Consider the following 22738-nt stretch of genomic DNA (forward strand, 5'->3'; position numbering starts at 1 on the left):
CAAATACTGTATGATTACATTTTTTATGAGGAACCTAGAGTAATCAAATTCATAGAGAGAGAAAGTAGAATGGTGGTTGCCAGATGAAGAGGAGGTGGAAATGGAGGGTTATTGTTGAACAGGTTCAGAATTTCAGTTTAGGAAGATGTAAAGTTCTGCAACTGGATGGTGTTGTCGGAGGAGGTGATGGTGGCAAAACAATGTGAATGTACTTAATACCACTGAATGGCACATTTAGAAATGGTTAAAATGGTACATTTCATGTTGTATATATTTTACCACAATTAAAAAAAAAAAAAAGAGATGTCAAAATTTAACTTAGGACTAAGACAGAGTTATATTTTACTGCTAAATGTTTCCTACTGAACAGCAATTAAAAAGTGTAATTTAGTCTATCTCATGCTTTTATTGCCAAAGTATGGAAATCCAGATCTGCTAGAATTTCCAAAAGTCTAATGAGTGTATCCTGGCAGTAATACAATAGCCACTCCAAATCTCTTTCTCAGGATGAACTAATAATAATTTAAAATGATCAAGGAATATTACCTATGAAAAATTTTAAAGTATGAACTCAGCTTAAAGACCTGTAAATACAACATCATTTAAATAAAAATAAACTTTGTCAAATACTAAAAGCAAAGTCAAAACATAAAAATGATAGCCTGGGAAAATATATTTGCAACTTATATGACAAAGAGCTTATTGCTTTAATAAGAGCAATAGAGTGAAGAGAAAGCCCAAAATTACAATAAAAAGAAATAAGCAAAGGGTATGCATATAAGGTCATAGAAAATAAAACAGAAATTGGTCTTGAACTTACCCTTAACTATGTTCATTCAGAAACTATCTCCTCTGAACACTTAGTATTTTTATTTTTAATTTAAAAAAATCTATTTTTATTGATTTCAGAGAGTAAGGGAGAGGGAGAAAGAGATAGAAACATCTATGATGAGAGAGAATTATTGATTGGCTGCTTCCTGCAGGCCCCACACTGGGGATCGAGACTGCAACACAGGCATGTGCCCTGACCGGGAATTGAACCCTTGACCTCTTAATTCATAGGTAGACCCTTAACCACTGAGCAACACTGGCCAGGCAAGAAAAATTTTAAGGGAAACAGAAAGGGATGGAAGGGAAAATATAGATTAAGACACTTAAAAGAACTGTAGTATCTATCCCTTTCCCCCTGTCTCTCTTCATCTAGCTCTCCATCACTCACACACTGTCACCAAAGAAAATAAATAAATTATAAAATAAAAAAACAAAAGAGCTGTAGTATCTAAAGATGTACACTTGGATAATAAAATTATTTTAAAGAAAGAAGGAAGCAGTTACTATAAAAATCAGGATGATAATAGTAGGGAAGAAGGGCCTTTGATTAGGACACACGGAGGTGGTTTCAGGGTTGGGTGGTCAAGTTTTGAACTGGGTGGTCAAGCTATATTCTTGACCTATTACAAATGTGTTTCTATTTAATAATGTATTAAACGATATTTGCTTTGAATGATTATCTATATCTGTTATTTTACTTATCTGTATTTTCTTTTAAAGAATTTAGAAAAATATTGCTTTAAAAAATTTGCATGCCAAAACCGGTTTGGCTCAGTGGATAGAGCGTCGGCCTGCGGACTGAAAGGTCCCGGGTTCGATTCCGGTCAAGGGCATGTACCTGGGTTGCGGGCACATCCCCAGTAGGAGATGTGCAAGAGGCAGCTGATCGATGTTTCTCTCTCATCGATGTTTCTAACTCTCTATCTCTCTCCCTTCCTCTCTGTAAAAAATCAATAAAATATATTAAAAAAAAAAAAATTTTGCAATTCTTTTTAAAAAATTGACTTTAAAAAATAAAAACTGACTTTAGAGAGAGGAAGGAAGGAAGGGAGACAGAGAGATAGAGAGAGAGAAGAACATGGATTTGTTGTTCCACTTATTCATGCATTTCATTGGTTGATTCTTCCCCCCCCCCCCCCCCCCACATTGGTTGATTCTGACTGGGGATCAAATCTGAAACCTTGGCATATGAGGAGATGCTCTAACCAACTAAGCTACCCAGGCAGGGCCCAAAATTTGCAATTCTTTTTAAAAATTTGAATCATTAAACACAATCTACCCTTCCCCTAATATTATATAGAAATTACAAATACTTACTCCACAATATTCAAGCATGTGAATAATTTCTTCCTCATAAACGGTCTGTGCATAATACTGCTTTTCCAACTCCCTCCAATTAATTGATTTACTCAGCACACCCTGAAATAACAAACTAAAGTAAGATCAAATCACATCATAAAACATCTTGTCCAAAAATTGTATTATTACTGTGCAGAAGAGTTAACATGGCAGGCTTGAGATTTCCTATCTTTAGAAAGGCCCGCTTATAAGGTTGGCCCTCGACTAGAGTTTGAGAACTTGACTAATAAACAGTTCTTTACCCTGATGAAAACTTCCTAAATGATGAAAAACATGAACTGATGAACAAAAATAAATCCAGAGACAGAGAAGGATCGATCAGACCATCAAACCTCAGAGGGAAGGTAGGGGAGGGTGGAGGTGGGGGTGGGGGTGTCAACCAAAGGACTTGTATGCATGCACATAAGCCTAAACAACGGACAAAGACAACAGGGGGGTGAGGGCATGAGTGGGGGGGTGAGGGGGCAATGGGGGAATAAGGACACATATGTAATATTTTAATCAATAAAGAAATAAAAAAAAAAACTTCCTAAATGATAACGTGGGGTCTCTGTGCCTGAACTTGTTGTACAAACAATGCAGTTCCTGCTGAACACCTGCTTTCCTTCTGGAATTTTGGTACATGCCACGCAGAGGGAACCTAAATGACTTGAGCCTTGAGAAAAACCCTGGACTTCTGTGCTCAAGTGAATTGCACTAATGGATACAACTTGGCAAATTTGTCACACTGCTGGAGGAAGCCAACACAGAATGTGAGGTCTCCACTGAAAGCTTGTGCCTGGTGTCCTCTGGACTTTGCCCCCTGTATCTTTTCCCTTTGCTGATTCTGTATTGTACCCTTTTGCTCTAATGAGTCTTAGTCATGAGTACATGCTGAGTCCTGTGATTTCTTCTAGTGAATCACCAAACCTGAGGGTGGTTTGGGGATCCCCCCAAACAATTACCTATAAGCATATATAACTATCTAAATATTTTTTTTTTTTTTTAAATATATTTTATTGATTTTTTTACAGAGAGGAAGGGAGAGAGATAGAGAGTTAGAAACATCGATGAGAGAGAAACATCGATCTGCTGCCTCCTGCACATCCCCTACTGGGGATGTGCCCGCAACCCAGGTACATGCCCCTGACCGGAATCGAACCTGGGACCCCTCAGTCCGCAAGCCGACGCTCTATCCACTGAGCCAAACCGGTTTCGGCAACTATCTAAATATTAATTGCAATTAAATTACCGTAGTGAAGACCCCAGATGCTGTAGACCAAGACAGACATGGAATCAATGGCATGGGCTTAGGCCAGTTGGATACCGCTAAGGAAGCCATCTGTAATATGTTAACACAGTCAGTTAGAGAGCTTCTGTTTAAATTTTCTACTCATTAAAATAAAAAATATTTAATATTAACAAGCACTTTGTGTAATAGTTGATAAGACACAAAAAGCCTCTAAACCAGGGGTTCTCAACCTGTGGGTCGCGACCCCTTTGGGGGTCAAACGACCCTTTCACAGGGGTCGCCTAAATACATCCTGCATATCAGATATTTACATTACGATTCGTAACAGTAGCAAAATTACAGTTATGAAGTAGCAACGAAAATAATTTTATGGTTGGGGGTCACCACAACATGAGGAACTGTATTAAAGGGTCGCGGCATTAGGAAGGTTGAGAACCACTGCTCTAAACACTCATGAGAATGACTAGCAAGCAACCTTTTCAAACTTCCAAAAGTCATAAATTCAACTACAACATATAACTTCCCCCTTTGAAAGCAATCTACACTAATAAAAGAGAAAAATGGTAATTGGCGTACAGCGCTACCCTTTTCATTGGCTAATCAGGGCTATATGCAAATTAACTGCCAACTAAGATTGGCAGTTAACTGCCAACAAGATGGCGCTTAATTTGCATATGTAGGCACAATGCAGGGAGGCGAAAGGGAAAGCAGGAAGAAGCCCCCTGCCACTGACAGTGATCGGAAACCCAGGGGGGAGGTAAGAGCTGGGGGGCAGGGCAAAGGTGGCCCGGCCATGATCAGAGAATCAGGTGCCTTTGCCGCCCTGGCCAGTGATAGCAGGAAGTAGGGGTGGAGCCAGCGATGGGAGCTGGGCACGGTCGAAGCTGGCAGTCCCAGGATCTAGGGGTCCCTTGCCTGGGCCTAAAGCGGAGCCCACGATCGCGGGGCCGGTGCAGCTGCGGGTCCCCGCTGCCCGGGCCGGACGCCTCAGCCAGAGGCATTAGGCCTGGGCAGGGGTGGAGCCTGCAATGGCGAGGAGCTGGGGGTCCCCCGCCCAGGCTTGACACCTCTGCCGGAGGCCTCAGGCCTGGTCAAGGGGCCGATCCGGTGATTGGTGATCAGAGGGTGATGAGGGTCAACTCCTCTGGCGGAGGCATCAGGCCTGGGTCGGGGGCGGAGCCGGGGATTGGGGGGATATGATGGTCCACTTGCCCAGGCCTGAAGCCTGGGTCAGAGGGGTCAGGCTTGGGCGGGGGGTGGAGCAAGCGATCAGAGGGAGATGGGGGTCCCCTGCCCAGACATGATTCCTGGGCCAGAGGCCTCAGGCCTGGGCGGGGGTCAGAGCCAGTGATCGGGAGGAGATGGGGGTCCCCTATCCAAGCCTGACACCTCTGGCGGAGGCGTCAGGCCTGGGCAAGGGGCTGATCAGGCGATTGGAGGGTGATGGGGGTCTACGCCTCTGGCCGAGGCATCAGGCCTGGGCAAGGGGCAGAGCCAGCAATCGGAGGGGTCTGATGCCTGGGCCAGAGGCATCAGGCCTGGGCTGGGGGCAGAACCAGTGATGGGGGGAAATGAGGGTCCCCTGCCCAGGGCTGGGCAAGGGGCCGATCCTGCGATTGGAGGGTGATGTGGGTCAACGCCTGAGGGCTCCCAGTATGTGAGAGGGGGCAGGCTGGGCTGAGGGACACTCCCCCCCCCCCACATCCAGTGCACGAATTTCGTGCACCGGGCCCCTAGTCTATATATAAAAGCCTAAGTGACCTTTACGACTGGTCGAGCAAATGACTGGTTGCTATGATGTGCACTAACCACCAGGGGCAGATGCTCAATGCAGGACCTGTCCCCTGGTGGTCAGTGCGCTCTCACAGCCAAACTCCTGTCTTTCCTCTCCGGGGCTAGCCTGCCCCGCCCCGCCCCGCCCTGCCCCGATCTGGACTGGGTGAGATGCCCCGATTGCCCAATCGCCAGCCAGGCCAAGGGACCCCATTCATGCACGAATATGTGCACTAGGCCTCTAGTAAAATACATTAGAAAATTTTAAGTAATCTCAAGACTTTTCATAGAGAGCTACTTTCTACTGGGTAAATATAGAGCACACATGCTGAGATGTAGATACACTCATTACCTAAGTGACTTGCTCAGGTACAGCAAAATCACAACTATAAAATCTCAGACCCTAAAAAATAATAAAATAAAAAAAACCCTCAGACCCCTGAAGTTGACTAAAAGATGCCAAGAATTTGGTAAACTACAAAACATAACATATACCTACTTTAAAATAATGTAATATGTATGCTTAGAGAGGGGAAGAGTTGTTTTGGGCTAGAGGAATTGGGGTAGGCTTCAGGAAATGGCTGTCACTTAGGGAAAATGATTGATGGGGTCATGTCTTCCATTTAAGAACACAATAGGATTAAAGGGAAGATAGTGAGAAAGCACAAAGTCTTTGTTGTGGGGAACATCCAAAATACAGGGTGGAGCAAAAGTAGGTTTATATTTGTTTGTATGGAAAATAATATAACAGTTAATAAATAATACTACAAGAGTACACTCTGTTTTGCATACTCACAAATGTAAAACTACTTCTGACACACCCTGTACTTCAGCTCAGCTGGTCAATAGTGCACATGTGGTCAGTGGGTTCAGGAGATAAGTAGGGCTGGAAAGATTGATCAGGATCAGATTAGAAATTCCTTTGTTTTGTAGAAAATGGGGAATTAATCAAGAGGCCTGGGCAAAGGAGTGGCACTGTCAAAGGAGTGATTCAAGGAAGTTAAAATGATAGTGGTTTATAGGGCTGATTAGAGAGGATCAGATTTCAGGTAGGAAAACCAGTTAAGAGGCAGTAGTCAAGATGAAATTATAAGGCCCCAACCTAGGTTCTAAAAATGGAAACACTACTAGGTAGGAAAAGAAATCCTTTTTCAGCCTTCAGGTTTACTATCTGGTAGTTGCTGTTTTGAATTTGAGTAAATTCTTGAAGTGATTTTATTAGCTTCACCTCTTTGGTAACCTCTTTGAATTTGAGTAAGTTTTTGATCTTAATTTTATAAGTCAAATAACTTACAGCAAATATATTTTTTAATGTGCTGAATGACTAATCAGTCCACATAATGAATCAGAGCATATTCCTGGCCCTCAGTGAATGTACTGCTTCATGGAGCAAACTGATGGCTAAATAAATACAGTGAAATAAGTACTAATGAGAGATGAAGTATAGTCTGGAGTAAGGCTGGGAGTCAGGAGAGCTTGTCATATGAAGTAAGCTCCAAATTGGAACCAGAAGAGCAAGCTGTTATTCAGCTAGGTGGAAGGGCATGCAGGGGCACCAGAAGAGTACCAGCACTTGGCATAGTTACAGCCAGTGCAAGAGCAAGTCTTTGGCAGGTTTTAGGCAGAACAGAGCAGAAATCAGATTGGGGAAGATCACTAAGGTTTGAAGAAAAACTGTTAAGAAAAAGTTTAAGAGAAAAGAATACATGACAAGCAAACCAAGTAGGAGGCCATTTTAGTACACTCTACAAGACAAAGGTAAAATAAGTTGGTGGTATCAGGTATAAAGATAAGAGATAAATGAAAAGTATTTTCTAGCCCTAGCCAGTTTGGCTCAGTGGATAGGGCATCGGCCTGTGGATTGAAGGGTCCCTGGTTGGATTTTGGTCAAGGGCATATGCCCAGGTTGTAGGCTCAATCCCCAGTAGGGGGTGTGCAGGAAGCAGCTGATCAATGATTCTCTCTCACTGTTGATGTTTCTCTCTCTCCCTTTCCCTTCCTCTCTGAAATCAATAAAAAATATATAAATATGTAAAAAGTATTTTCCAAATTAGCTATTTTCACCAATGTAAGACATTTATACTTGAAACTTGAGTAAAGTTTCATAATCAACTTTTAATAAAATACCAAATCCAAAAGCTAAGATATAGCTGTAGAGTAAGTAATCAGTGTCTACATAAATCATACCAAAAAATAACATCATTATTTTATAATTGGAATGAAAGTTTAGAATGTTTCTTCTTTCACCAAAAACAAAATTAATTCTATACATAAAATAAATTTTAAAAGTAACTAGATTCCCTAGATCTTATAAACACAATCATAAGTAAATATCATTTGAAATGAAAGGCTTACATGTCCTCCCATGGATATTCCGGTCATTCCTAGAGGTCCATATCCCTCCCTCTCTAGCCAATGCAAGAGAGCTGCAGATTCCAAAACAAGAGCTCCTCCCATCACAAATAGGTCAGACACGTTTTTTAAGCTGGACCTTCTAGCATCACAAAACAAAAAAGAAAATTATTTTTTAATGTATTTACATTTTTATATGTGAAAATTTACAACAGGCAGTCAAGGTTTATCTTTATTCTTTTAAAAGGAATAGTAGTTGAGTAAAACAATGGACTGAGTTGATATAATTAGAGTGCTGCTAATACAGTTCTACATATTAATCACCTATAACTTATTTTTTTTTAAAATATATTTTATTGATTTTTTACAGAGAGGAAGGGAGAGGGATAGAGAGTTAGAAACATCGATGAGAGAGAAACATCGATCAGCTGCCTCCTGCGCATCTCCTACTGGGGATGTGCCCGCAACCCAGGTACATGCCCTTGACCGGAATCGAACCTGGGACCCTTCAGTCCGCAGGCCGACGCTCTATCCACTGAGCCAAACCGGTTTTGGCAACTTATTTTTTTTAAGTTATATATGCTCTCTAGCATATAATCTTTGTTGAATTTCAACTATTTTACTATTTTCAAGTTTAGAAAAGAATCTTATTTGATGGCACTTTATAAAAACTTAAAATATTTATGGGAAAATAATATTTCTTATTCTGCCAATTTTGTTAAATTACCATGACTGTATAAGGAAAAACAAATTTATAGTTGCCCCCCCTTAGAAAGAACTTATTACAATAGAACTTAAAAGCAAAACATTTTTAAAAAAGCAATGTTAAGAGTTTAACCTAATACTAGTTTCATGTATTACCGAAATCTTAAATACACAATTTATGAAGACAAATGCACATACATAGTTGGCTACTGGATGAAACCTTGTCAAAGTGTACAAAAATTCATTTTATCAATGGTCATTCACTATATGCCTACATAGAATAATTATATGCAAAGAACCAGATGCCACAGAAATGTGAAGTTGTTAAAAACAGAATTATGCCCAGTGTCCTCCCACATCCTCTAAGGGCTCCATATTCATAAGGCAGGGCTTCTCTTTATGGAAACTACTAGAGGCCTGGTGCAAGAATCCGTGCACAGGTGGGGTCCCATCTGCCTGTGCTGGCCTGGGGAAGGGGACACGGAAGGTTGGCTGGCTGGCCCTGCTCCCTTACCAAACTCCCTGTGGAGGGGACAATTTGCATATTAGCCGTTTATTATGTAGCACTAGAGGCCTGGTGCATGAAATTCTTGCACTGGGGGTGGGGGGGTGGGTGGTGTGTGTGTGTGTGTGTGTGTGTGTGTGTGTGTCCCTCACCCAGCCTGCACCCTCTCCAATCTGGCACCTCTTGGGGGACATCCCCTCACAATCCAGGACTGCTGGCTCGCAACTACTCGCCTGCCTGCCTGATTGCCCCTAACCGCTTCTGCCTGCCAGCCTGATCACCCCCTAACCGCTCTCCTGCCAGCCCGATCGCCCCCTCCCCTGCTGGCCTGGTTGCCCCAACTGCCCCCCCCGAAACCTGTCCCCCCCTCAAAAAACCTGCCCACCCTTGCCAGTCTGATGGTCCCCAACTGCCCTCCCCTGCTGGCCTGATCTCGCCCCCAATGGCCCTCCCCTGCTGGCCTGATCTTGCCCCCAACTGCCCTCCCCTGCAGGCTTGATCTCGCCCCCAACTGCCCTCCTCTGTTGGCCAATTTGGTTCTGATTGGTTGGTTTCTATGCCAGTCAGCGTCAAAAGCTCTGCCTCCTAGGCAGCCATTGGCTCCTCACAGTTGACCCAGATTTGGTTCTAATTGGTCAGTTCCTATGCCAGTCAGTGTCAAAAGCTCCACCTCCTAGGCAGCCATTGGTTCCTCACAGTTGACCCAGATTTGGCTTTGATTGGTCAGTTGCTATGCCAGTTAGTGTCAAAAGCTCCGCCTCCTAGGCAGCCATTGGCTCCTCACACTTCACCCAGATTTGGTTCTCATTGGTCGGTTTCTATGCCAGTCAGCGTCTCTGGGCCTATTAAGGGGGCCTGATCAGCAAGGTGGGGCTGATCAGCAGCCCCGGTGGAGGTCTGGAGAGAAATGGAGGTGTGGCTGCTGGAGAGAAATAGAGAGGCAAGTGCTGATCAACAGTTGCCACAGGGGCTACAGATCAAACCCTGCTTCTCTCTTCAGGCCTCTGTCCGGGCCTGATTTGCAGTCCCCTCAGCAGTCAGTGCTGGGTTGCCACGGCAACCCAGTGCTGACTGCAGGACTGACTTCTGGTTGGTCGAGCCTCGGTTGTGAGGGACCCAGGGTTTTTATATATTAGGATGTTATCCTATGTCAAAACAGATCATACTCATGCTTCATCATAAAAGAACTCATTTATCCTTATTTCCTATCCTCATTCTAATTTGCTATTTATGATTACAGAATTTCCCTGATTATTTTCATCTGGTATGGAAGTTTGAATTCTCAGATCCACCTCAGTTTGCTCTTTAGCAGAAGTTACCGATGTGAGGTTTTGAGATAATGGCTATATATAACAATAAACCCAGTCTCAAATTATTTAACCACTGTTGATGAAAACAGGGTTAAGATATTTTAAGAGAGAGAATTGTTTATTATTTAAATTGCAAGACATTTCTTTCTTATGATGATTAAATACATTGGAGCATTATTATATTTTCTGGGTACATAAGTGTAACAGGATATTTTATAAACATTGTAATTCTCGCAATAAGTCTGCACTAGGAAATTTATAGTTTTCCCACTTTATAATGTTTGCTTCTACCACACCCCATTTTCATGACCTCTTTTATGCCATGATCACATAGACAAGTGACTTCTAAACTGATCTTTCCACCACTTTGCAACTCCCTATTTGACTTCTCTACTTGCAGGTCCAACAGATATCACCAATATGTCCAAGTCAGAACTTTTGATTTCTTACCCACAAAAATGAATTTATCAGTAGGTCTTATCATTTTAATTTCTGCTTAAAGTACTCTAGAGGTTTCCCACTGCACTTACAGTAAAATTCTAATCATGGTTCTTCCTAACCTGACCCTTGCCTACCTTTCTGATCTCATCTTGCACTACTCTCCAACCCAGTGCTCACATTGTGCTTTTCATTTACTCTTCCTTCTCTGCGGCTGATCTTCCTCCAGGTTGTCACCCTGGTGGCTCCTTCTTGTTACGTCATGTCCTCATATCTAATACTGCTCCATCCCTGCACCCACACTCTATTACTCTTTATCCCATTGCCTTGCTTTATTTCTTTATGGTATTGATAAGTATATGAAATTACCTTATTGATTTTTATCTCTCTCCCATACTAGAATATGAGCTCTATGAAAGTAAGGACCTTGTCTTTTTGTTGCTGTCTTCCCAGTGTCTAGGATCAAATATTTCTTGAATGAATCAAAACTAAATATAACATAGACTATGAAAATGCAAAAAGCACTGCCTTAAAGTTGATCATTTTAAAAGACCAGGAAGGGAAAGTTTACCTATATTATGCATTGCAAGAATAAAAAATAATAGTGTTTAATTTCACAAAGTAAATGTACTTTTCCTTTTAAAAAGGGACATGTTTTATACTTTCTTCAGTTAAAATTTTACAAATAAAATATATCTTCAGTAAACCTATTAAAAATTTATCTCTTTATCATACATTTAAAATGCAAAAAGCTTAAAGTAAAAATTAAAGTTAACATTCCTACTATAGTTTTATAACAGAATTTCCCCACAATAACACTTGGAGATTAAACTTAGAAATGGTTAACCAAAGACTACCAAAAACTTTAATGTTGCTGAAAATTCAATATAAAGACTGCAAAAATGAAGGTGATATATACTTACATTTGGTCCTTGGGTTTCCTGCAGCCATTTAAGAATGTGGTCAAAGAGAAAGTTTTAAAACAAATATTCTCTGGTATCAAAACACATTAAGTTAAATTAGTTAAAGACAATTTAATACTGAAATAACTATTTTATAGTTGAAATATGCTGTTTAGAAGTTCTCAGGTTTTTCAAATGGTTTTCTTTTATAGAGCTTTATTTTTTAAATAATTTATTAGTATTAGTATTATTTTGATTAATCCTCACATCAGGATATTTTTTCTATTGATTTTTAGAGAGTGGAAGGGAGGAAAGAAGTTGGAAAAAGAGAAAGAAACATCCATGTGAAAGAGACACATTGATTGGTTGACTTCCTGCACACAGGATAGAACCTGCATCCCAGGTACACACCCTTGACTAGGAATTAAACCTTATGGCAGCGGTTCTCAACCTGTGGGTCGCGACCCCTTTGGGGGTCGAACGACCCTTTCACAGGGGTCGCCAAAGACCACTGGAAAACACATATATAATTACATATTGTTTTGTGATTAATCACTATGCTTTAATTATATTCAATTTGTAACAATGAAAATACATCCTGCATATCAGATATTTACATTACGATTCATAATAGTAGCAAAATTACAGTGATGAAGTAGCAACGAAAATAATTTTATGGTTGGGGGTCACCACAACATGAGGAACTGTATTAAAGGGTCGCGGCATTAGGAAGGTTGAGAACCACTGCCTTATGGTTTGCAGGCAGATGCTCTAACCACTGAAGACACAGGACAGGGATAATAATTTTTTTTTCTTTTTCTCTTTTTGGGACTAACAATTTATTTTAAAGAATTTTTATTGATTTTAGAGAGGGAGGAAAAGAGGGAGAGGCACATACACATTAATGTGAGAGAGATACATCCATTGGTGGCCTCCTGTATGCGCCCTGGGGATGGAACCTGCAATCAAGGTATATGCCCTGATCGCTCTGGTACACAGGATGATGCTCCAACCAACTGAGCCACACTGGCCAGGGCTAAAAAATTTATCTGAAGTGTACAATTCAATGTTTTTAGTTTATTTATTGGGTTGTGCAGTCTTCAACTTCAGTTTATTGGATTTTTTCATTTATATTATTTTAGAAAACCTAAAAACCTGGGTTGCTTATTGGTTAGAGCATCACCCCTATACACCAAGGTTGAGCGTTCCATCTCCAGGTTCCATACAAGCAAGCAAGCAATGAATGCATAAATAAGTGGAACAACAAATTGATATTTCTCTCTCTTTCTCTTCCTTCCCCACCTCTCCAAAATCAATTTAAAATTTTTTAGAAAATACAGAAAGGATTAGAAAAAATTTAGTTTATCTACAGACAACTATGTTAATATTTCGGTGTATTTTTCCTAATATTTTTTTCCACAGTATTTTAAATGGGTTTTGTTTTTAGGTTTTTTTGTATACCTATATCATACCATAGAGTTATATATCCCATTTTTTACACTATAAATACTTACATACATTGCTATAAACTTTTAAAATAATAACTGTTAAAATTTACTGAACACATTATTTACCAGGCAATGTTCTATTAACTCTATAATACTCTGAATAACCTAAGAGACTATTCCCATTGCCAACAAAAATATTGATGTACTAAAATATTATGTTAACAAGTCCATGGTCATACAGTCAGTAAATGGTAGAACATTATAGAACCAATTGCATAATATTACAATATTATGAACCAGTTTTCTCAACCATGTTGCTATTGTTGGACATTCGAGCTATTTCTAATGTTTTACTATTGTACATCAAGTTATATAGCTATCTTTTCTCTTTTCTATTACTTTCTCTTTTTTTAGTATTTTATCCTTAGATTAAATTTCCCAGAAAGAGAATCATCCTGTCAAGGGATGTGAAGCTTTTTAAGGCTCTTGATTCAATGTGGTAAAAATGCTTTCCCAAGGGGTTGAGCTGATATTCAGTAATCAGTAGTAAGTGTGCCCATTTCACAATAGGCTCATGAGTATTGTTTTGTTTTTAAAATACTTGTTAGTGTTGCTTTAACTTTACATTTCTCTTATTACCAGCAATGTTGAGCATTTTGTTATATTTGTGCATCAGTTTAGTTTCTTTTTCTTTAAATAAATTTTTATTGATTTAAGAGAGGAAGGAGGAGGGAGAAAGAAATAGAAACATCAATGATGAGAAAGAGTAATTGATTGGCTGCCTCCTGCATGCCCCCACTGGGGATATCAAGCCCGCAACCTGGGCATGTGTCCTTGACTGGAATCGAACCCGGGACCCTTCAGTCCACAGGCCGACCCTCTATCCACTGAGTCAAACCAGCTAGGGCCAGTTTCGTTTCTTCTTCTGGACATAGTCTGACGTCATCTTGAAAATTAAGTTAAGAACTGTTCTAAACCTCAACTGGTACTTAACTGTAAAGCACTTAAAACATGAGGGTTTCCTTAATAGCAAACATTTGACTTAATATTAAAATGCAGCATAAAATAAGTCTCACAGGAAACAGAAGTACCATTTATCTTTATTATACAACAGAAGCACAATCCTTATTTTAGTTTTTAAAAGGCATGAAGGCTTTTTAAAAGTCTGACTGCTCTTCAATCTAAAAAGTAATTTTTCACTTCATTCTTAAGTATTTTTTGAACTGATGACTAAATTTAACTGCTTTAGAAAAATTGGCTACTATCATTCCTTTGGCTGACTAAATCTATAAATACATAAGAGAAAAGATTTCTAGGTATCACAAAAGGATATAATAAGGGTTTTCTAACAACAAAGAAGCCATTCCGGCTTCTTTAATCATAGGACGAGCCATCAGTGTTCGTCGTCTCCAGTAATGCTAAGGAAAGAAAAGAGGACACATTTAAAGAATATAATAATCACATCTGTTAAGGAGAGTATGTTGACAAATTAGGGATTAGATATCATAATAAAGTCTTACATGATCTCCTGTTCCAGCAAGATGAATGCATACGGGTCTATATTTGCTATTCCATTCTTTAGGCACAATAAATTGGAACCTATTTAAAATAAAGCACCTCAATTAATTATCTTTTAAAGGCTTTTAAAAAATATATATTTTATTGATATTTTACAGAGAGGAAGGGAGGGGGATAGAGAGTTAGAAACATCAGTGAGAGAGAAACATCGATCAGCTGTCTCCTGCACACCTCCTACTGAGAATGTGCCCACAACCAAGGTACATGCCCTTTGACTGGAATCGAACCTGGGACCTTTCAGTCCACAGGCTGACGCTCTATTCACTGAGCCAAACCGGTCAGGGCTTAAAGGCTTTTAATACAAACTTTCAATGCTTGAAAGTTTCATAATTAAATTATTTTGGAAAAAAGTCTCCAGAATTCTGACATTAAAATTGTAATTGAGTATTTAATATTTGCCTAAAGGCAACAAAGATATTGTAAATTTGTTTTATGTTAGGATAGTAAAATATTCAATTACCATATAGACACAGAATTTATTGTAATCATTTTTTATCTTGTTCAATACCACAACTTTATAAATGCATAATAAAATTTTCTTATGCTAGAGACATTAATATATATGATTAAGTCTTTAGGCTCTGGCTGCATTCTCAGGCAACAAGAACTGCTTTTCTGCCCTGGCCAGCATGGCTTGGCTGAGCATCGCCCCATGCACCAAAAACATTCCCAGTCAGAGCACATGCTCAAGTTGCAGGCTCCATTCGCAGTGGGAGGAGGGAAAGAGAGATAGAAACATTAATGATAATGTAGAATCATTGATTGGCTGCATCCTGCACATCCCACACTGGGGATTGGGGATCGAACCTGTAACCTGGGCATGTGCCCTGACTGGGAATAGAACCATGACCTCCTGGTTCCTAGGTCAATGCTCAACCATTGAGCCATGCTGGCTGGGCTGGGTCTTGTTTCTTTATCCATTCAACCATTCCATGTCTTTTGATTGGAGAACTTATTTCATTTACATTTAAACTGATTATTGATAGGTATGGACTTACTATAGCCATTTTGTTCACTGTTTCTGCCTGTTTCACGAGTGTTTTGTTTCTTCTTTATCTTTTTTCTCTTCTTTTATAATTTGACTAGAGGCCCGGTGCACAAAAATTTGTGCACTCGGGGAAAGGGGGGGGGGGTCCCTCAGCCCCGCATGTGCCCTCTTGCAGTCTGGGACCCCTCAGGAGATAACGACCTGCTGGCTTAGGCCTGCTCCCGGGTGGCAGAGGGCAGGCCCAATCCCTAGGTGCAGCCCCTGGTTGGGCTCAGAGCAGGGACGATTGGGGAGTTGGGGCGCCTTCCCCTGTCATGCACAGAGCAGGGCAGATAGGGAGGTTGCGATGCCACCCTCAGTCACGCTCAGGGTAGGGCCGATTGGGGGGTTGGGGCATTGCCCCCTGTCACACTCAAGGCAGGGTCGATGGGGAGGTTGCGGCGCCACCCCGTCACGCACAGAGCAGGACCCATCAGGGGGGTTGGGGCTCCGTACCCTGTCACGCACAGAGCAGTCTCAATCAGGGGGTTGGGGAGCTCCCCCCTGTCATGCACAGAGCAGGGCCGATAAGGGGGTTGAGGAGCTCCCCCCTGTCACTCACAGAGTAGGGCCGAAGGGGAGTTGGGGCACCGCCCCCTGTCACACACAGAGCAGGGCGGATCAGGGGGTTGGGGCGCTGCCACTCACTCAGGGCAGGGCCAATGGGGAGGTTATGGCTCTACCCCGTCACACACAGAGCAGGGCCCGTGGGGAGCGGGGGGGGGGGTGTTGGGGCGCCGCACTCTGTCACACACAGAACAGGGCCGATCAGGGGTTGAGGCGCTGCACCCTGTCACACACAGAGCCGCAGGGCGATCAGGGGGTTGGAGAGCTCCCCCCTATCCCGCACAGAGCAGGGCTGATCAGGGGGTTGGGGTGCCTTCCCCTGTCACGAACAGAGCAGGGCGGATAGGGAGGTTGTAGCCCCGCCCCCTGTCACACACAGAGCCACAGGGCGATCAGGGGGTTTGGGCGCTGCCCCCTGTCATGCTGATCCCGGTGCCGGGAGGCCTCTCGGCTCCACTGATCCCGGTGCTGGGAGGCATATTAACCTTTTACTATATAGGCTAGAGGCCTGGTGCACGGGGTGGGGCTGGCTGGTTTGCCCTGAAGGGTGTCCTTGATCAGGGTGGGGGTCCCCACTGGGGTGCCTGGCCAGCCTGGGTGAGGGGATGATGGCTGTTTGCAGCTGGTCATACACCCTTCAGGGTGGGGGTCCCCACTGGGGTGCCTGGCCAGTCTGGGTGAGGGGCTGAGGGCTGTTTTCAGGCTGGGACTGAAGCTCCCAACTGCTCCTTTTTTTCTTTTTATTCTGGGCAAGCTTTAGCCTAGCTCCAGCTCTGAGGCCTCAGTTGCTGAAAGTAAGTATCTGGTTTGTTTCGGTTCTATAATTGAAACTCTGTATCAACTCCAGCTCTGAGATCCCAGCTCGCTGAAAGCTGGTTTCTGGGGTTTTGTTTAACTTCTATATTTGTTACAATGTTTCTTAAACTGCAGGCTCAGAGGCCGGCAAGGCAGGCGGGGAATGTTGGAGTCCTCCATCACTGAAGCAAGCAAGCCTCATGTAAGTTTCAAGCTGCCTGGCTGCTGGCCGCCATCTTGGCTGGCAGTTAATTTGCATATCTCGCTGATTAGCCAATGGGAAGGGTAGCGGTTGTACGCCAATTACCATGTTTCTCTTTTATTAGATAGGATGACTTTCTGTAGTGATATAATTATACTTTTTTCTCTTCTCTTTTGTTCAGACATTATAGATTTTAGTTCTGTGGTTACCATGAGACTTATACAAAACATATTTATAACAGTACTAGAGACCCAGTGCACAAATTCATGCACCAATGGGGTCCCTCGGCCTGGCCAAAACCAGGATATAGCCAAAACCAGGTCTCTGACATCCCTCGAGGGGTCCCAGATTGCAAGAGGGCGCAGGCCAGGCTGAGGGACCCCACCAGTGCACAATCAGGGCCAGAGAGGGACATGGGAGGTTGGCCAGCCTGGGAGGGCTCCAGGGTGTGTCCCGCCCATCTCGCTCAGTCCCAATCGGCCAGATCCCAGCTGTAAGCTAACCTACTGGTTGGAGCATCTGCCCTCTGGTGGTCAGTGCACATCATAGTGAGCAGTTGAGCAGCCTTAGCATATCACACTTTGATTGGCTGAATGGCTGACCAGTTGACTGGACATACTTAACATATCAGGCTTTTATTATATAGGATATTTTCAGTGGATAACAGCCTAAGTTCAAATGCATACTGAATATGTCAAAATAATAAAGCTCTATAATTTCACTCTCCCCTCACCCCATGTGTAATGGGAATAATGTCACATAATTATTATAATTAATGCTAAGTAATTTCAAATAACATGGCATTGATATTGTTATAACTTAAAGTAACATAAACAACTTAGTACTTTGAATTTTTATTTAGTAATAAAAATTCTTACCTTGCAATAATAGATTCAACTGGCATGATATCAGGTACATAGTGTGCCATAGGAGAAACAAAGTGTCCATCTAGGATCTTACAGTCTGACTGCTCTTCAATCTAAAAAAACAAAAACAAAACTAAGATTTATACATGTAAAAAAAGATATCTTGGTCTATTATAGATATACTAGAGGTCCGGTGCACGAAAATTCGTGCCCGGCCTACCCCTCTCACAGTCTGGGAGCCCTCAAAAGATGTCCTATTGATGAGGGGGCCCCTTGGAGGAGGTGACCAGGCTGATCAGGGGAAGGTGCCGCCCCCATCACCCTGCTGCTGCTGCCAATGCCAGCCACCACAGCTGCCGGCCTTCGGCCCTCGGCCCTTGCAACCACTGTGGTGTTTTCATCAACAGGGACTCCTCTCCCTTCATCACAAAAAAATGACAACTTTCTTTAGGCATTTTCAAGATGTCTCTTTCATAGGATATGACATTTCTTTCTTTTTTTTTATCCTCACCTGAGGATATTTTTCCATTAATTTTTAGAGAGTGTGGAAGAGAGAGGGAAAGACAGAGAGGAACATCAATGTGAGAGGAACACATTGACTGGTTGCCTCCTGCATGAACCCTGACCTGGGCCTGGGGCAGGGAGGAGCCTGCAACCTAGGTACGTGACTTGACTGGGATCGAACTGGGGCCCTGTGGTCTGCAGGCCAAGGCTCTATCCACTGAGCCAAACCGACTAGGGCAGGATATGACATTTCTTAGCCCCTCCAGCAGCGGACCTTCGGTTTTCCTCCAGAAGTGAGGTGGAAAAACCCTAGATCACCTTCTTGGATTCTTATTACCCAAGTTACCAAGAATGCTGCGAGTGGCTTACTGAAAATTTAGCCAATGAGCGGTCAGAAAAGGTGTTTCCTGTGCAGCTCATGCACAAAGGTGGAACTTCCGGCGTGCCATGGCTGCTGGCCCTCTCCAGACCTCGCAGCCACTGTGGCTTTGTCCAGAGGGACGTCGGGTATAATTAGCATATACCCTTTTATTAGTATAGATGCCTTTTATTTATTTTTATTTTTTATTTTTATTGTTTTAAATATATTTTATTGATTTTTTACAGAGAGGAAGGGAGAGAGAGAGATAGAGAGTTAGAAACATCGATGGGAGAGAAACATCGATCAGCCGCCTCCTGCACATCTCCTACTGGGGATGTGCCCGCAACCCAGGTACATGCCCTTGACCATAATCGAACCTGGGACCCTTCAGTCCGCAGGCCAACGCTCCATCCACTGAGCCAAACTGGTTTCAGCAGTATAGATGCCTTTTAAAAAAATATATATGTTATTGATTTTAGAGAGGAAGGGAGAGGGAGAGAAAGATAGAAACATCAATGATGAGAGAGAATCACTGATTGGCTGCTTCCTGCATGCCCCCTACTGGGGGTTGAACCTGCAACCCAGACATGTGCCCTTGGCCGGAATAGAACCTGGACCCTTCAGTCCTCAGGCTGACGTTCTATCCATTGGGCCAAACCAGGTAGGGCATATTGGTGCTTTTTATAAAAAATTTCCATTCAGTAAAACCCTTTTCTCCAGTGCCTACTATCTATCGTTTTTGCCACATACTGCTTTCTAAGGACCTGGCTCTGATTCACACACATTCCTTTTCCTTCAGTATCTTTTACTACAGTCTAGTTGGAAAAGTAAACTGTAAATAAACTTCATTTACACAATCATATACAATAACGCCAAATAAAATACCAGTTAGAATAATTTGACAATATAAAAGTAAACATATGAACAATTTACAAATTGTAAGAATAATTTACTACAATCAAATAAGGGCTGATATAAAATATGTTAGCATGGCTAATTTTTAGGCAATCTACTGATGTAATAAGTTACGTCAACGTATCACATAAGGAGAAATATAGCATTTACATATATGTCAAAGGAATTTGCTAATATATAATATCTAAACTTTTCCTCCCTCAAATAGTTGTTTTTTTGTTTTTGTTTTTGTTTTTAATCCTCACCCAAGGGTATTTTTCCATTGAGTTTTAGAGAAAGTGAAAGAGAGAGGGAAAGAAAGAAATGTAGAGGTTCGAGAAAGGCATTGATTGGTTGCCTCCTTCATGCCCTGACCAGGGTCCTGGTCGGTGAGGAACCTGCAACTGAGGTATGTGGCCTTGACTGGAATTGAATCCAAGATGTTTCAGGCCACAGGCCGATGCTCTATCCACTGAGCCAAACTGACTAGGGCAAATAGTTGTGTTTTTTTTTAATGAATTTTTTTTTTTTATCAAGCCAGTAGTAAAAATTAAATTAGCATTAAAGCACCACATATTGCCATTAAAATCAGAAACAAACAAACAAAAAAACATACCTTGTCTAGCTTTATTTAAAAAACAAATTCACCCTAGCTGGTTTGGCTCAGTGGATAGTCTCCGCACTGAAGGATCCTGGGTTTGATTCCGGTCAAGAGCACATGCTGGGTTGCAGGCTGGATCCCCAGTGGGAAGCGTGCAGGAGGCAGCCGTTCAGATTCTCTCTCATCATTGATGTTTCTATCTCTCTCTCCCTTTCCCTTCCTCTCTGAAGTCAATAAAAAAAATATATTAAAAAAAAAACAAAAAACACAAATACTAGCCCTCGGTGGCTTTGCTCAGTGGCTAGAGCATCTGCCAAGGTACTGAAGGGTCTCAGGTTTGATTCCCAGTCAAGAGCATGTCCCTGGGTTGGCCCTGTGTGCTGGAGGCAAACCATCAATGTGTCTCTCTCACAGTGATGTTCTTTCTGTCTCTCTCCCCTCCTCCCTTCCACTCTCTCTAAAAAAATCAATGGAAAAAATATCCGTGGGTGAAGATTAACAACAACAAAAAAGCTGCTTTACTATGAAATAAATTTACATAAATTATGGCATATTATTTTCAATCCTTCATTAGGTCTTATTAGCCTATCTTTTATTTCTGAACCAATAGCATGCTCGGTTGATCATGCAGCAACTTTACAATACCCACTGATATATTACTAAAACAGTTGTTACTTATCAATCTTCCTGTTCCGGTATTTCTGATCTGATTGTACTCTCATGGTTCTTCCAAAAATTATTTTAGGAGCCTTTTATGGACCTAAGTTCTAAATTGAATGTTTTAATCAGGATTGTACTGCATTTTAAAAAAAATGGTAAGAAAACCTAACATGGATAATGTGAAATTTTTAAATCAAGAAGTCTTTACATTTCATTCATCTTTTTGCCTGCAAATATAGTTTTAAAGTTTTTTTTCGTATGTATTTTTGAAAAACAAACTATTTGATAAAGAAGACAGTACAAACTAATGTGAAGGAAATAATAATTCAATAAATAGTGTTAGGAAAATTGGGAATTTGGTAAGATAAAAACCAATTTTAGAGCCAAACATAATATTGGTTTAAAAATTAAGCAAGCTACAACTCAACGATAAGATGAATAGCCCAATTAAAAACAGGCAGTCTCTAGAGCATGCGTGGGCAAACTATGGCCCACAGGCCGGATCCGGCCCGTTTGAAATGAACTAAAAAAAAAAAAAAAAAGACCGTACCCTTTTATGTAATGATGTTTACTTTGAATTTATATTAGTTCACACAAACACTCCATCTATGCTTTTGTTCCGGCCCTCCGGTCCAGTTTCAGAACCCATTGTGGCCCTCGAGTCAAAAAGTTTGCCCACCCCTGCTCTAGAGTCATGCTTGGGTATTAGCTATTGCCTTATTGTGCTAGAGTCCTTGAAGAGCAACTCTTGACCTTATAAACTGACTGTGGCCCTACTACGGAATAGTTAGTCACCAGGCTAGTGACATGCAAAAAACAAAACAAAAAGGCAAGTATTTCATAAATATTTCTCCAAAGAAGACACTCAAATGGCCAATAAGCACATACAAATGCTCAACATCATAGTCATTAGGGAAAGGCATACCAAAATCATCAACAAATCAGCAAAGGACAAGTGTTGGCTAGGTTGTAGAGAAAAGGGAACCCTACTACACTGCTGGTGGGAATGTAGACTGGTGCAGCCACTATGGAAAACAGTATGGAGTTTCCTCAAAAAATTAAAAATGGAACTGCCATTTGACCCAGTGATCCCATTTCTGGGAATTTATCCTAAGAAATCCTAAACACCAATCAGAAAGAATATATGCATCCCTATCATAGTAGCACGATTTACAATAGCTAAGATCTGGAAACAGCCCAGGTGCCTGTTAGTAGAAGAGTGGGTAAAAAAGCTGTAGTACATTCACACCATGGAATACTATGCAGCTATAAAAATGAAGGATCTCTTACCCTTTGAGACATCCTGGAGGGACCTAGAGAGTATTATGTAAAGTGAAATAAACCAGTCAGAGAAAGATAAGGATCACATTCTCTCACTCATATGTGAATTTTTTTTAATTATAATCAGTTTATTCTGTTCATCAGATTATTTATTCACTTGATTTTTAGACTCACTTGTTGATAGATGTGTATTTGTTGTTCATAATTCGTATCTTTACCTTTTTCTTGTTCTTCCTCTTCTTAAAGGATACCTTTCAGCATTTCATATAATACTGGTTTGGTGGTGATGAACTCCTTTAGCTTTTCCTTATCTGTGAAGCTCTTTATCTGACCTTCAATTCTGAATGATAGCTTTGCTGGATAAAGTAATCTTGGTTGTAGGTTCTTGGCATTCATCACTTTGAATATTTCTTGCCACTCCCTTTTGGCCTGCAAAGTTTCTGTTGAGAAATCAGCTGACAGTTGTATGGGTACTCCCTTGTAGGTAACTGACTTTTTTTCTCTTGCTGCTTTTAAGATTATCTCTTTGTCTTTTGCTCTTGGCATTT

General features: G+C 41.5%; 1 protein-coding gene across 1 annotated transcript in view; it reads right to left on the minus strand.

Moving 5' to 3' along the window:
• ABHD18 (abhydrolase domain containing 18) overlaps positions 1 to 22738 on the minus strand; it is a 47632-nt gene that overhangs the window by 2571 nt on the left and 22323 nt on the right. The window contains exons 4-10 of the mRNA XM_081091642.1: positions 17902 to 18002; positions 14375 to 14453; positions 14178 to 14272; positions 11428 to 11445; positions 7550 to 7688; positions 3422 to 3511; positions 2149 to 2250 (exon numbers count right to left, since the gene is read on the minus strand). Of these exons, the coding sequence (XP_080947768.1) occupies positions 2149 to 2250; positions 3422 to 3511; positions 7550 to 7688; positions 11428 to 11445; positions 14178 to 14272; positions 14375 to 14453; positions 17902 to 18002 (624 nt within the window). The remainder of the gene's footprint in view (positions 1 to 2148; positions 2251 to 3421; positions 3512 to 7549; positions 7689 to 11427; positions 11446 to 14177; positions 14273 to 14374; positions 14454 to 17901; positions 18003 to 22738) is intronic.

The sequence above is a fragment of the Myotis nattereri genome, assembly GCF_964212035.1.
Source record: "Myotis nattereri genome assembly, chromosome: 5".
Classification (NCBI taxonomy): domain Eukaryota; kingdom Metazoa; phylum Chordata; class Mammalia; order Chiroptera; family Vespertilionidae; genus Myotis; species Myotis nattereri.